At 48.4% G+C, this 15,134-nt stretch overlaps 1 protein-coding gene across 5 annotated transcripts in view; it reads left to right on the top strand.

Annotated features, from left to right (window-relative positions):
• The window catches only part of MCM8 (minichromosome maintenance 8 homologous recombination repair factor), a 182,585-nt gene that overhangs the window by 119,066 nt on the left and 48,385 nt on the right, over nucleotides 1-15,134 (top strand). For all 5 annotated transcript variants that reach the window (XM_063918595.1, XM_063918592.1, XM_063918593.1 and 2 more), the window contains 3 exons: nucleotides 3,665-3,874; nucleotides 11,346-11,422; nucleotides 13,743-13,932. In XM_063918595.1, coding sequence (XP_063774665.1) covers nucleotides 3,665-3,874; nucleotides 11,346-11,422; nucleotides 13,743-13,932 — 477 coding nt within the window. The remainder of the gene's footprint in view (nucleotides 1-3,664; nucleotides 3,875-11,345; nucleotides 11,423-13,742; nucleotides 13,933-15,134) is intronic.

The raw sequence follows: 15,134 nt of genomic DNA, 5'->3' as shown, positions 1-15,134 counted from the left end.
AGGAGGCTATCCTGAAGTCTGTATATACACACTCAGGTATTATACTGAGACCGGCTATTGCTTCAGCATGGATGTGCAGTGCTGCAGCTGCGTGGTCAGATTTCCTGTCTGATAACATTGATTCCCTTGACAGGGACACTATATTGCTAACTGTAGAGCATATTAAAGACGTAGTCTTATACATGAGAGATGCACAGAGGGATATTTGCCAACTGGCATCTAGAATAAATGCAATGTCCATTTCTGCCAGGAGAGTATTATGGACTCGGCAGTGGACAGGTGATGCGGATTCTAAAAGGCACATGGAGGTTTTGCCTTACAAGGGTGAGGAATTGTTTGGGGATGGTCTCTCGGACCTCGTTTCCACAGCGTCGGCTGGGAAGTCGACATTTTTACCCCATGTTCCCTCACAGCCAAAGAAAGCACCGTATTATCAGGTACAGTCCTTTCGGCCCCAGAAAGGCAAGCGGGTTAAAGACGCGTCCTTTCTGCCCAGAGGCAGAGGTAGGGGGAAAAAGCTGCACCAAACAGCAAGTTCCCAGGAACAAAAGTCCTCTCCCGCTTCCTCTAAGTCCACCGCATGACGCTGGGGCTCCACAGGTGGAGCCAGGTGCGCTGGGGGCCCGTCTCCGGAACTTCAGCGACCAGTGGGTTCGCTCACGGGTGGATCCCTGGATTCTACAAGTGGTATCTCAGGGGTACAAGCTGGAATTCGAGACGTCTCCCCCTCGCCGTTTCCTCAAATCAGCCTTGCCAACTACTCCCCCAGACAGGGAGGCGGTGCTGGAGGCGATTCACAAGCTGTACTCCCAGCAGGTGATAACCAAAGTACCCCTCCTTCAACAGGGACGGGGTTACTATTCCACAATGTTTGTGGTACCGAAACCGGACGGTTCGGTGAGACCCATTTTAAATTTGAAATCCTTGAACACTTATGTAAGAAAGTTCAAGTTCAAAATGGAATCGCTCAGGGCGGTTATTGCAAGCCTGGACGAAGGGGATTACATGGTATCACTGGACATCAAGGATGCTTACCTGCATGTCCCCATTTACCCTCCTCACCAGGAGTACCTCAGATTTGTGGTACAGGACTGTCATTACCAATTCCAGACGTTGCCGTTTGGTCTGTCCACGGCACGAGGGTATTTACCAAGGTAATGGCCGAAATGATGATACTCCTTCGAAAAAATGGAGTTATAATTATCCCGTACTTGGACGATCTCCTTATAAAGGCGAGGTCCAGGGAACAGTTGTTGATCGGAGTAGCACTAGCTCGGGAAGTGCTACAACAGCACGGCTGGATCCTGAATATTCCAAAGTCGCAGCTGGTTCCTACAACGCGTCTACTGTTCCTGGGGATGGTTCTGGACACAGAACAGAAAAAGGTGTTTCTCCCGGAGGAGAAGGCCAAGGAATTGTCATCTCTTGTCAGAGACCTCCTAAAACCAAAACAGGTGTCGGTGCACCACTGCACGCGAGTCCTGGGAAAGATGGTAGCTTCTTACGAAGCAATTCCATTCGGAAGGTTCCATGCAAGGATCTTTCAGTGGGATCTGTTGGACAAGTGGTCCGGATCGCATCTTCAGATGCATCGGCTGATAACCCTGTCTCCAAGGACCAGGGTGTCGCTGTTGTGGTGGCTGCAGAGTGCTCATCTTCTAGAGGGCCGCAGATTCGGCATACAGGACTGGGTCCTGGTGACCACGGATGCCAGCCTTCGAGGTTGGGGGGCAGTCACACAGGGAAGAAACTTCCAAGGACTATGGACGAGTCAGGAGGCTTCCCTACACATAAATATTCTGGAACTAAGGGCCATTTACAATGCCCTAAGTCAGGCAAGACCCCTGCTTCAACACCAGCCGGTGCTGATCCAGTCAGACACCATCACGGCGGTCGCCCATGTAAACCGTCAGGGCGGCACAAGAAGCAGGATGGCGATGGCAGAAGCCACAAGGATTCTCCGATGGGCGGAAAATCATGTGTTAGCACTGTCAGCAGTGCTCATTCCGGGAGTGGACAACTGGGAAGCAGACTTCCTCAGCAGGCACGACCTCCACCCGGGAGAGTGGGGACTTCATCCAGAAGTCTTCCAAATGATTGTACACCGTTGGGAAAGGCCACAGGTGGACATGATGGCGTCCCGCCTCAACAAAAAGCTAAAAAGATATTGCGCCAGGTCAAGGGACCCTCAGGCGATAGCTGTGGACGCTCTAGTGACACCGTGGGTGTGCCAGTCGGTTTATGTGTTCCCTCCTCTGCCTCTCATACCAAAGGTACTGAGAATAATAAGAAGGAGAGGAGTAAGAACTATACTTGTGGTTCCGGATTGGCCAAGAAGAGCTTGGTACCCAGAACTTCAAGAAATGATCTCAGAGGACCCATGGCCTCTGCCGCTCAGACAGGACCTGCTGCAGCAGGGGCCCTGTCTGTTCCAAGACTTACCGCGGCTGCGTTTGACGGCATGGCGGTTGAACACCGGATCCTAAAAGAAAAGGGCATTCCGGAGGAAGTCATTCCTACGCTGATTAAAGCTAGGAAAGATGTGACCGTAAGACATTATCACCGCATATGGCAAAAATATGTTGCTTGGTGTGAGGCCAGGAAGGCCCCAACGGAGGAATTTCAGCTCGGTCGATTTCTGCACTTCCTACAGTCATTCCTTTGTCTTGTAAAAGCCCTTATCTGATTTTTCATACGGCTGGAGTCAGGAAAACTGACTCGCTATTTATCCTGTATGCACCCAACAAGCTGGGTGCTCCTGCTTCTAAGCAGACTATTGCTCGCTGGATCTGTAGCACGATTCAACTTGCACATTCTGCGGCTGGACTGCCGCATCCTAAATCTGTAAAAGCCCATTCCACGAGGAAAGTGGGCTCTTCTTGGGCGGCTGCCCGAGGGGTCTCGGCTTTACAACTTTGCCGAGCTGCTACTTGGTCGGGTTCAAACACATTTGCAAAATTCTACAAGTTTGATACCCTGGCTGAGGAGGACCTTGAGTTTGCTCATTCGGTGCTGCAGAGTCATCCGCACTCTCCCGCCCGTTTGGGAGCTTTGGTATAATCCCCATGGGCCTTACGGAGTTCCCAGCATCCACCAGGACGTCGGAGAAAATAAGAATTTACTCACCGGTAATTCTATTTCTCGTAGTCCGTAGTGGATGCTGGGCGCCCATCCCAAGTGCGGATTGTCTGCAATACTTGTATATAGTTATTGCCTAACTAAAGGGTTATTGTTATGAGCCATCTGTTCCTGAGGCTCAGTTGTTGTTCATACTGTTAACTGGATATAGTATCACGAGTTGTACGGTGTGATTAGTGTGGCTGGTATGAGTCTTACCCGGGATTCCAAATCCCTTCCTTATTGTGTCAGCTCTTCCGGGCACAGTTTCTCTAACTGAGGTCTGGAGGAGGGGCATAGAGGGAGGAGCCAGTGCACACCAGGTAGTCCTAATTCTTTCTTAGAGTGCCCAGTCTCCTTCGGAGCCCGCTATTCCCCATGGTCCTTACGGAGTTCCCAGCATCCACCACGGACTACGAGAAATAGAATTACCGGTGAGTAAATTCTTATTTTTTTTCTTTAGTGCCTTGTGATCTTTTACTTGTAGCGCACTTTCTTTGTGTATATTGCTATGCTGTGACCAAATAACCGCTTTGATCTATTGTAGATCCGACCAGGGGAACATTTCGATGCCCTACCACACCAGCTGTTACGGAAGTACATCAGTTATGCCCGCCAGTATGCCCAGCCCAAGCTGTCTCTAGATGCTGCTCAGGTCCTCCAGAACTTCTACCTGGAACTCAGGAAGCAGAAGCAGGGCATAGACAGTACTCCTATAACTACCAGACAGCTGGAGTCTCTGATCCGTCTAACAGAGGTACAGAAACAAGCTGCTGAATCACAGACCTGTGTCCAACACTCACACACAAGTATTGCTTCCTAAGCCAAGGGAATATGCTAATGGATACATTGTTAGGAAGCAATTGGCTCTCCTCATTTGTAATTGCTGATCCACTGGGTCCGTGGAAAATGAATGATAGCTGGGAATTGTACACATGGGATCTATTAGTAGGAGAATAATACCATCTTACTGGCCAGTTAGCACAGCGTAAGATTATTACTGTATGTATATATTGTTCTCTTTTTATTTGTAAGGCGCTGAAAATGTTCTGAATCATTGTTCTGAATCAATGTTCTGAAGCATAGTACACATTAAACAGCATTAAGTAATACGCCAACAAGAATGAATAATACATAATTACACAATATAGAATAATACAATGATCAGTTAACAACAAAATTGCCAATTATAAACAGAACATAGAATTGCAGATCCAGCCGTTGACAAGACACTGAGTATCGATTATAATTTGTTTGCGGGTGAGGTAGTCCAGGGTCCAGAAGCATGGGCTTGAGAAATAGGGCTAATGAGGGGTATAGTGGTAGTAAGGAAAACCCAATGTAAGAGGGCCCACAAGAACTTAAACCCTATAGTGAAGTGGAAGACAAAGAGGTGGGGAGAGGAGTTAAGAGTGCTGGTAGGCTTGAATGAAGAGATAGGGGGGTGGGGTGGTTCTTCTTCTGTTTATTATGGACATGAATTGGTGCATTAATAGTGTATGTTACTACTAAAACCTACCTCAGCCGACAGTGCATCTCACGGTCTCCTCCACCACTCAGCCTTCTCCTCTGGGTCAAGGAGTCACAGCAGTGGTCTTGCGCTGTGCACATGAGATTTGACAAGTGCACGCTGTTGTGATGGCATATACAGGTGAAAACTGGTCTTTTAACATTTTTAATAACACTGAATTTGTTACTGGTCTATTATATATGAATTATTTAGTCAGTAAAAGAGAGCACTCAAATTTTTTTTTTTTGTGGTAACGATACGTATTTTGTGGTGCACTTGTGAGATGCAGCCCCTTCCAGCATAGGTACAACTGTGCATTGTTTGCCAGTTTCTTAACTAAACCAAAAATATGTTCGTGTGGAGTGTGAAATACAGATGTAGCCTCGCTCATCGTTGCCACAATGCGGCAGTGACTACACTCGTCCAGGTGCGATCTTATAATGTGTTTCCTATGGATCGCGGATGCACTAGTCGCAGCAACCTAGTTGCACCCGCATATAGTCGTGGGTGCCATGAGCAAGGCTACATCTGTATGTTTTACATGTAAATACATATTGTGACTGTTCTGCGGCTTGTGTAACAAATATTTCTGCAGCGGGGTACACTGTATAACACAGGGAATAACATCGGGGGTGTAGAGTAGGATCTTGATCCGGAGGCACCAACAGCTAAAGCTTTGACCTTCTTCCCAGGATGCATAGCGCCGCCTCCTCTATAACCCCGCCTCCGTGCATAGGAGCTCAGTTTGTAGTTGGTGTCTGCACTAGCAGGCATCTCAACAGCAGGGCTCCTCCTGGCAGCCCTGAAAAGAGCTTTTTCTTTGAAGAAAGAAGACTTCAAGGGTAGCAGCCAGTGTTGGATGTCAGTTTGACATTGCTGGCTGCTGCTCCATCACCTCCCCCAGCGGCGCCGCATACTCCCGCACCCTGGTTGCCGGGTACTTGCGGCGGAGGCACGCACTTCACCGCAGCTCTCCAGGATCGCGTGGCCGCGTACAGGGAGGAGGTAAGAGGGTCCCCCAGGAGGGACCCGCTGCAAACCGCGATCCGGCGGACCGCGCGCGCTGGCGTGGACACTGTGTTAGTACAGGGACCCCACTAGACCTCCAGGGCAGGGCACAGGTCGGGTATTAACCCGTTTTATGCGGCCCGGTACCTGGTGGTGGAAGCCCAGCAAGGGGAATGTGCTCCGGCCTGTAGCACCTCCCCCAGCTCCGGGCGCCATTTTACATAAGTGTTCCCGTCGTGGAGCTGCATACACTCTCCCTCACTCCCTGCTGCAGCTTGGCGCCATAAATACATGCTGAAGCTGTTCTGGGACTGCATGGGCAAATCCTCCTCTGTAAAGCCGCCTGTTCTTCAGCGTTGTGCATTTACAGGACACTTAAGTATTCTACATGCATTTTGGCAGTGTTAGTTAAGAAATAGTGCATTGTGTCAGGGTTAGTTTGTACAAGTTCCCCTGTGATATACATCCAGTCTTTACTGTGCATTGTTATATCTCTAGACATATATAGCTTTACTGGTTATTACTTAGTATTGCTAGTCCAGTGCAGTTTATTGCTTGTCATTATTTCTGCATTGTACATGTGACTGCGTGTGTGTGCATATAGCTGCTGTGTGATATATCTATTCCGTGTATCCCACTCCTACTGCTATCCCTATATTCTATACCCTGGGGGGCTAAGTTCGTCAGGGTTTTTAGTATAATATAGGCGTTTCACAGGATATACTGACATAGTATTTTTCTCTGTGTGTACCAGTCACCGCATACCCCTTGGATCCTCTGTTTGTGTTCTACATTGCACAGGGAATCTTGTGGGGTATTTCTTTCTGCATTTCTTGTACTGTGTTGCTCTGGGTATAGCCTACACATCATGTCGGCTACGCAGAGTGACGGTTCGGGGATCGATCCCGCAGTGCACGGTGCTGACGTCACAGACACATTAGAGGATAATATTGTAGCCGAGGGGTGCAGTGCTGGGGGTTTCTTGCCCCCCAGTCAGATTGTAGCAACGGGGGCCCATCAGGGCCCACCTTGGGCTACTTTCTCTGCCTTGCTGAGTAAGCTGGTGACTAATAGCACGCCTCCTATGGGACCACCTGTGCCTCTGCAGCCACATTTTGTCCCTACCGTTAACCCACCGTGGGCAGATGCTCTGTCCTCTCCGTTACAGCAATTTCAGTAGACTATTCCAAAACAGAAAACTGACCCTCGCCTGCCTGAGGCCAAGGGGCCCTCTAAGCGGGCCCTTGTTTCCTCTCAATCCACTCCTGCGCCGGATACATCTTCTGACGATGATGGCGAATATAATGATCCCGCAGACACTGATACAGATGTTTCTGATGAGGAATCGGTTTCTCAAGTGGATGTGCCTGATCTGGAGGCCATCAGGCTGATTCTTCAGATCACTGACGATACCGATCCTCAGGATGCTTCTAAGAAACCTGATAGGTTCAAGCGTCAGAAGGTGACCAGACTGGTTTTACCTCATTCTGACCACCTAGTGGACATACGTCCGGAATCCTGGGAAAATCCAGGTAAAAAGTTTACACCTCATAAGAAGATGCTTGCTCGCTATCCTCTCTCTGCAGAGCTGACTAAAAATTGGGAAACACCGCCTCCAGTGGACTCACATGTCACACGAATAGTGGTATCCTCTGCTCTGCCGGTCACTACTCCGAAGGAACCGACTGATAAACGTGTTGAGGGCTGCTTGAAGTCTATTTATACTCTGGCAGGAGCAGTGCATAGACCCACTATTACGGCCTCATGGGCTACTGAGGCCAATACGGCCTGGGTTCAGGAGGTGGAGGAGGAACTACCATCCAACTTTCCTGACAATGCGAAACAATGCCTCTCCTATATTGTTACGGCTTCTCAATACATTCAGGAGGCGGCCTCCGATGCTGGTGTTCTGGAGGCCAAAGCGGCTACTACGTCCATTCTGGCTCGTCGGATTCTCTGGTTACGGTCCTGGTCTGTGGACATGGACTCTAAGAAAACTCTGGAGGTTCTCCCGTTTAAGGGAAACATTTTGTTTGGGGAAGATCTCAACAAAATTGTTGCTGACCTGGCCTCTGCTAAGACTGCTTGTCTACCTAGCACTGCTCCTTCAACGTCAAAGGTTAAAAGTACTTCCTTTCGTCCCTACAGGCCTCCAGGGAAAGCGAAGGGTCAGGCGTACCTGAAACAGTCTCGCACTTCCAAGCCCGGTAAGCCCAAGCCTAAACGAACCTGGGGCGCCCGTCAGCCCGCTTCCAAATCAGAGAAGCCAGCCGCAGGACGGGGCGGGCCTCCCTTTGGGGGACCCCAGAGTGCATGGCCGACTTCTAGGGTTTGCTCAAGCGTGGTTAAAGATCACTTCGGACTCCTGGGTATGGGAAGTCGTCACTCAAGGGTACGCCATCTCCTTCAAAAAACGTCCCACTCGACGGTTTTGTTCAACAGACATCCCTTCAGATCTGACAAAGGCAAACGCTCTGCAAGTGGTGGTACGATCCCTCCTGGACACAGGAGTGGTAGTACCGGTGCCCCTGTCTCAGAGGGGCAGGGGGTACTATTCCACGCTGTTCTTAGTCCCGAAGCCGAATGGGTCCTCGCGGCCCATTCTCTACCTCAAGTCTTTGAACAAATTGGTGCGGGTATCCAAATTCCGTATGGAGACTCTCCGCTCTATTGTTCTGGCCTTGGAGCCAGGGGATTATATGGTATACCTGGATTTACAGGATGCTTACCTTCATATTCCTATTGCCATGTCGCACCAGCAATACCTGCGGTTTGCTATTGGCAACCTCCATTATCAATTCTAGGCCTTGCCCTTTGGACTGGCGACAGCTCCACGAATCTTCACCAAAGTCATGGCGGTGATGACGTCTGTACTACGCCGTCAGGGTATCAGGATCCTGCCGTATCTGGACGACTTGCTGATCCTGGCCGACTCGCCAGAATTTCTCCTCCGTCATCTGGAAAAGACGGTTCAGTTTCTGCAAGCCCACAGGTGGCTCATCAACTGGAAGAAATCATCCCTGGTCCCTGCTCAGAGCATGTTGCACTTGAGAGCAGTGTTGGACACTCACAACCAGCGGTTGTTTTTGTCCCAGGAGAAAGTCCTGAACCTTCAGGACAGAATATGATGCTTCCTGTCTCGTCCACGAGTGTCGATACACTCGGCGATGCAAGTACTGGGCTTCATGGTTTCGGCTATCGACATGGTAGAGTATGTTCAATTTCATTCCCGCCCTCTACAGAAACTGGTTCTTGCCAAGTGGGACGGCCTGCCTCACCGCATCAGGTCTCAAATGATCTCTTTGTCTCCGGAGGTCCGTCTGTCACTGACCTGGTGGCTCCAGGACCAGCAGCTGAGCAGGGGCCGTCCCTCCTGGATCTCCTACTGGGTCCTTCTGACGACGGACGCCATCTGAGGGGTTGGGGAGCGGTGTTGGAGCAGCCCTCCTTCCAGGGTCGTTGGACCTGGGAGGAGTCTCGCCTCTCGATAAATATTCTGGAACTGCGGGCGGTGTTCAGTGTGCTGACACTCGCCCTGCCTCTGGTACGGAACAGGCCTGTTCAGGTACAGTCGGACAACGCCACCACGGTGGCGTACATAAATCATCAAGGCGGCACTCGAAGCCGCATGGCAATGATGGAAGTGTCAAAGATTTTCCAATGGACAGAACGCCATCTGCCAGCCATATCGACAGCGTTTATTCCGGGAGTCCTCAACTGGGAAGCGGACTTCCTCAGTCGTCAGGACATACACACTGGAGAGTGGAGCCTTCATCCAGAAGTATTTCAACTCCTAGTGGACCAGTGGGGCCTACCAGATGTAGACCTGATGGCGTTTCGACACAACAACAAGGTTCCGGTCTTTGGAGCAAGGAGAAGGGATCCTCAAGCTGCGTTCGTGGACACACTGGCAATTCCATGAAGTTTTCGGCTGCCGTACGTGTTACCTCCGGTGTCACTCCTGCCCAGGGTAATAAGGAAGTTCAAGCAAGAGGGAGGAATCCTACTTCTGATCGCTCCTGCGTGGCCCAGACGGCATTGGTTCTCAGACCTCCAGGGTCTCTCGTCCTCTTCTGCTTCCACAGCGCCCAGACCTCCTCGTTCAGGGCCCCTGTGTCTACCAGGACTTGGCCCGACTGGCTTTGACGGCGTGGCCCTTGAAGCTTCCGTCCTGAGGGCCAAAGGTTTTTTCTGTGGCGGTTATTCAAACGATGTTGAAGGCCCATAAACTGGCTTCTGCTTGGATTTATCATAGGGGCTGGAATTCCTATTTCACCTGGTGTGCCGATAGGAATTGCGATGCGTTCAAGTTCAGTACTACCAATCTTTTGGCCTTTCTGCAACAAGGCCTTGACTCAGGCCTTCGTCTGGCCTCCCTCAAGGTACATGTTTCTGCCTTATCGGTGTGGTTTCAGAGAAAAATTGCGACTCTTCCTGATGTTCACACGTTCACTCAGGGTGTTCTACGGATTCAACCTCCCTACGTGCCTCCTGTGGCTCCTTGAGATTTGTCGGTTTTGCTGAATGCCCTACAAGAGGCTCCGTTTGAACCTCTTGAGACTGTGGACCTCACTTACACTTATGGTCTTGTTTTGGCTAGCTATTGCTTTGGCTAGACGGGTTTCAAACTTGGGTGCCTTATCCTATAGGTCTCCCTTTCTGATTTTTCATCGTGACCGGGCAGTTCTTCGAACGCGCCCTGGTTATCTTCCTAAGGTGGTGTCTCCGGTCCACCTTAACCAAGAGATTGTGGTTCCGGCCCTTAACTCTCCCGATCTGTCTTCCAAAGAGCGGTCTTTGGATGTGGTACAGGCTCTCTCTGTATCTATGTGAAGAGAACTGCCTCTGTTCGGAAGTCTGATTCTTTCTTTGTACTGTTTGTTTTTCACAAGCGTGGCTGACCTGCAAATAAGCAGACCCTGGCCAGATGGATTAGAATGGTGATTGCACAAGCTTACATACAGGCTGGTCTTCCAGCTCCTGCTACAATCAGAGCCCGTTCTACTCGGTCTTTTGGACCCTCTTGGGCGGCCCGCCGTGGTGCAACCCTGAAACAGTTGTGCAAGGCGGCTACGTGGTCCTCAGTGAACACGTTCATAAGGTTCTATGCCTTCAATACTTCCGCCTCCCAGGATGCTTCCTTTGGACGCTGGGTTTTTGTGCCTGCTGCAGTGCGCCCCCTCCCATGAGGAACTGCTTTAGGACATCCCCGATGTTATTCCCTGTGGAATACAGTGTACTGCAGAAAAGGAGATTTATGGTAAGAACTTACCCTTGTTAAATCTCTTTCTGCGAGGTACACTGGATTCCACAGGGCGCCCACCCTGACGCACTTAGCTTCTTTGGGTAGGTGTGGCATTAGCCGCTGATACCTTCTCCTGCCGTGAGAATGTGATGTCTGTGGCTACTAACTGTTGTCGTCTCTCTTACCTGCTACTGCATTGGACTGGTTAACAAACTGAGGCGGGGTTGTAGAGGAGGCGGCGCTATGCATCCTGGGAAGATGGTCAAAGCTTTAGCTGTTGGTGCCTCCACATCAAGATCCTACTCTACACCCCCGATGTTATTCCCTGTGGAATCCAGTGTACCTCGCAGAAAGAGATTTAACAAGGGTAAGTTCTTACCATAAATCTCCTTATCATTATGTAGGTCAGTTCAAATTAGTATAATTTTTTTAAATAACTTTAAAGCATCTTGTATTTTTAACCAGGCCCGTGCCAGACTAGAGCTAAGAGAGGAGGCCACCAAAGAAGATGCTGAAGATGTTGTACAAATAATGAAATACAGGTGACTGTCTCTATTGACATTTTTAATTCCACAGTTCAACAGGTTATCTTTTTTAACTATAGGTTATATTTTATCTGACAGTCTTTTTAGGCTTATAAAGCACAATTATATAGAACAATAAAATGTATTTTGGGGCATTGTGGTTATAAGTAGCGTTGCCGCAATATTAATCCGGAACACGTAATGAATTACACAGGTTCTGTGGCTGGGACTAAATTCAAGCCAGCATTTCCCCTGGTTTTAATTCGACACAGAACCTGTGCAAATCATAGGTGTGCAGGATTAAGGGATAATATGACAACCCTAGTTATAAGAGATTGGCTATGATGGTGATTTGGTAGCACTTGCAAGGCTTATTAACGTCCCTGGGAACCCCTTCCCTACCTTCAATAGCTGGCGCCAGTTTCCTAGTGATATTCGGGAAGATGGCATAGAAGGTAGCAAAGGCTCTGGTATAGTGCCAGTCTCTGCTTTAACTGCGTGATACTATCTCTTAAGAGAAATCACTTGAAAGACACTACATAGGGTGATCCATCAGGACATTGCAGACCCTACACCCATTATAGAGGCGCCTATGCTTGCTGGTATAGCGAGGCAAAATCACATGATCAGTCAGCGAAATGTAATACTGTCCCCTGTGAGATCTGCTACACTGTAATTACCTCTCAGGGTTGCAGGAAGTCATAGCTGACTAGGAGAAATAATGCTTTCTTCCATGGTGGACACTGGAGACCATGGGATATAGTGGAACACGAGGAGTCCTGGGCATCAAGTAGTCAACTTCTTTCAGACAGCAGCACAGGCTCCTCCTCCCCTATACCCCGCCCCCAGCCTAGAGAAGCCAGTTTTTTTTCTTGGTGCCCAAGCAGTTGGACACGTTTTGCTTTGGCTGTCTGAATCTTTATTTCAAACTTTTTTTTTCTTTTAATTTCTATTTTTTACACGCCGTGGTGCCTCTGTAAGGTGGCCATATGGTCCTCTGCCCACACTTTCAGCAAATTGTACAGCTTTAACACCTTCTCCTCCTTGCTACTGGTTTTGGGCATAGGGTCTTAAATGCAGCACAGGAGCATTCCCTCCCTTAAGGGGGCAGCTTTGGGACATCCCATGGTCTCTAGCGTCCCCCATAGAAGAAAGAAGAATAGGAGATTTTTGTTCTTACCTATAAAATCTTTTTCGCTGAGTCCATGGGGGACACTGGACGCCCGTCCTCACGCCCCTGGCTGGCTTGGGGTTGTATGGTTCCGCACTCAATTTTGCAGCAGCTGGTGTGCCTGGTTGTGAGTGTGTCAGTCTTTCTCCTCTTCTTCATTTCTTGGTCCTTGGGTTTGTTAAGTTTAACTGGCTTCTCTAAGCTGGGGGCGGGATATAGGGATGGAGGAGCCAATGCTGCAGTCTGAAAAAAGTTAACTGCTTGTTGTCTATTCCACAGGCTTTGGAGTCCTGGGTAATAGTATTCTAGAGGTCAGTATCTAAAGGTGCCCATACACTTATGCGACATCTCCGAGGGAGAAGTTGCATAAGATTTCCCTTGGACCGGTCGGCAGCTTCCCGGGCGGCAGGATCGCATACGATACATCGTATGCTGTCCTTTTGCATATGATATATCGTATGCAATCCTAGCCATGCCTGCGGGATCTGACATCTATAGTACAGTACTTCCGATCTAGGGGCTCCGATCCGATGCTCTCGGGACCGTGCATCGGATCGGAGGTAATGCGATTTGTCCATTTATCGTCCCGACACGTCGGAATCGGATGAAATCGGGCAAAATCGCACTAGTGTATGGGCACCTTAATAGAGAGATCAGTTCTATGTGGAATAACAGCTATCCAGGATTCTCTTTAAGGGAATCCTATATCCTTCTACTTGCACATTCTTTACTACAATGTGCAAGTAGGAAAAGTCCAAGGGCTAAATGTAATAGGGTCCGAGTTGCCTGAGGTCTGAGAATGGCCATATTTTTAAAGCAGCAATCATTTACAAGGCAAAACCAACCTGGTTTTGCCTTGTAAGTGATTGCCGCTTTGAAAATACGGCCATTCTCAGACGAAATCCTGGACTTTGGGAAACTCGGACCCTTTTACATTCATCCCCCAACTTTTTTTTCCTTTTACGGTGATCAGTGATTTTAAGGATCAATCATCTTATATACATGTTTCTTTTGAATCCACACTTAGGTCAAATCCACCCATGTGAGCGGACCATTTATTATATTCTTTAAGCTCTAACCATAGCCTATGTAACAAAGCCATTAATAAATGATGCTTCTTTTTCAATGAGAAGTCTATACCTACAGTTGTTTTATTATTCTCCCCAGCATGCTTGGAACATACTCTGATGAGTTTGGGAAGCTGGATTTCAATAGATCTCAGCATGGTTCAGGAATGAGCAATCGGTCACAAGCAAAAAAATTTGTCTCTGCTCTCAACACAATTGCAGAAAGAACCTACAATAACCTGTTTGAGTATCAACAGCTTCGGCAGATTGCGAAGGAAGTGCACATTCAGGTAGTACAATATATCTTCCCCTTGTGTGTACAGTCCAACAATGGTGATCTTTGTGTCCATCATTTTCCCAGTATTGCATATTGAAATGGCTAAACCTGAGCTTTCATGCAAAATGAGACGCAAAACTATTGATCACCACCAAGGTAGACCGGAAATAAAATAATGCTAAATCATTGGACGCTGCTACAAATTCCAGCTTAACCTACAAGAATACTTTCCTATTGTCGATATGGTATTATCATTTTCTTTATATTATTTCATTTATTTTAGTTCATTTTTAAGGTGTGTTTCACCAAGGTCTGAGCATTTTATGATACTGAGTCTTCTGGGTCAATCCAATTAAAGGGGTCATTCCGAGTTGATAGCTAGCTGCCGTTGTTCGCAGCGCAGCGATCAGGCTAAAAATCGGCATTTCTGTGTATGCACCGCAATGCACAGGCGCGTCATACGGGTACAATGAGCATCGTGGGTCTGCACAGAGTGTAACAAACATTCCAGTCGCACGGCCGAACGCAGGAAGATTGACATGAAGTGGGCGTTTCTGGGTGTCAACTGACCGTTTTCAGGGAGTGCTTAGAAAAACGCAGGTGTGGCTGGGCGGGTGTGTGACGTCAAAAGCCGTCCCTCCGTCGTTAGAATCAATGCACACGAAGAGTAACTACAGGGCTGGTCTTGTTTGGCACAAAAAGATTTTGCAGGCGCTCTGCTGCACAAGCGTTCGCACTTCTGCAAAGCGAAAATACACTCTCCGGTGGGCGGTGACAATGCGTTTGCACGGCTGCTAAAAACTGCTAGCGAGCGATCAACTCGGAATGACCCCCTAAGTGCGAATTTGCATTAGAGAGTATGCTTCATGAAACTTGCATGAATGCACGCATCTGGGAAATGTGAGATCCAATTAGAAATACCAATTTGCGGTATTCTCAATGAGATTGCGTGACTTTTTTACAAGATGTGACCGTGGAGAAGTGCATGAAAAACTGAGGAATCCATACTGGACATCTAAGATATCTGAGATAGCAGGACCATAAAGAAGTACTGGAGGCTTATAAAAGTGTCAATTGGATGATTGTTTTTATTAATGGTTGACAACTGATAGCAGTACAGAAAAACGTCAGTATAATAGTTTTTCTTTATTTTTATACAAGTTTTGTAAAAGTTGGAGTAAACGCTTTTAATCATCTGCAAGTTCAAAAACACCT

This window comes from Pseudophryne corroboree, chromosome 4 (assembly GCF_028390025.1).
Source record: "Pseudophryne corroboree isolate aPseCor3 chromosome 4, aPseCor3.hap2, whole genome shotgun sequence".
In the NCBI taxonomy this organism is placed as follows: Eukaryota; Metazoa; Chordata; class Amphibia; order Anura; family Myobatrachidae; genus Pseudophryne; species Pseudophryne corroboree.
This window is presented reverse-complemented; position numbering and strand designations above follow the sequence as displayed.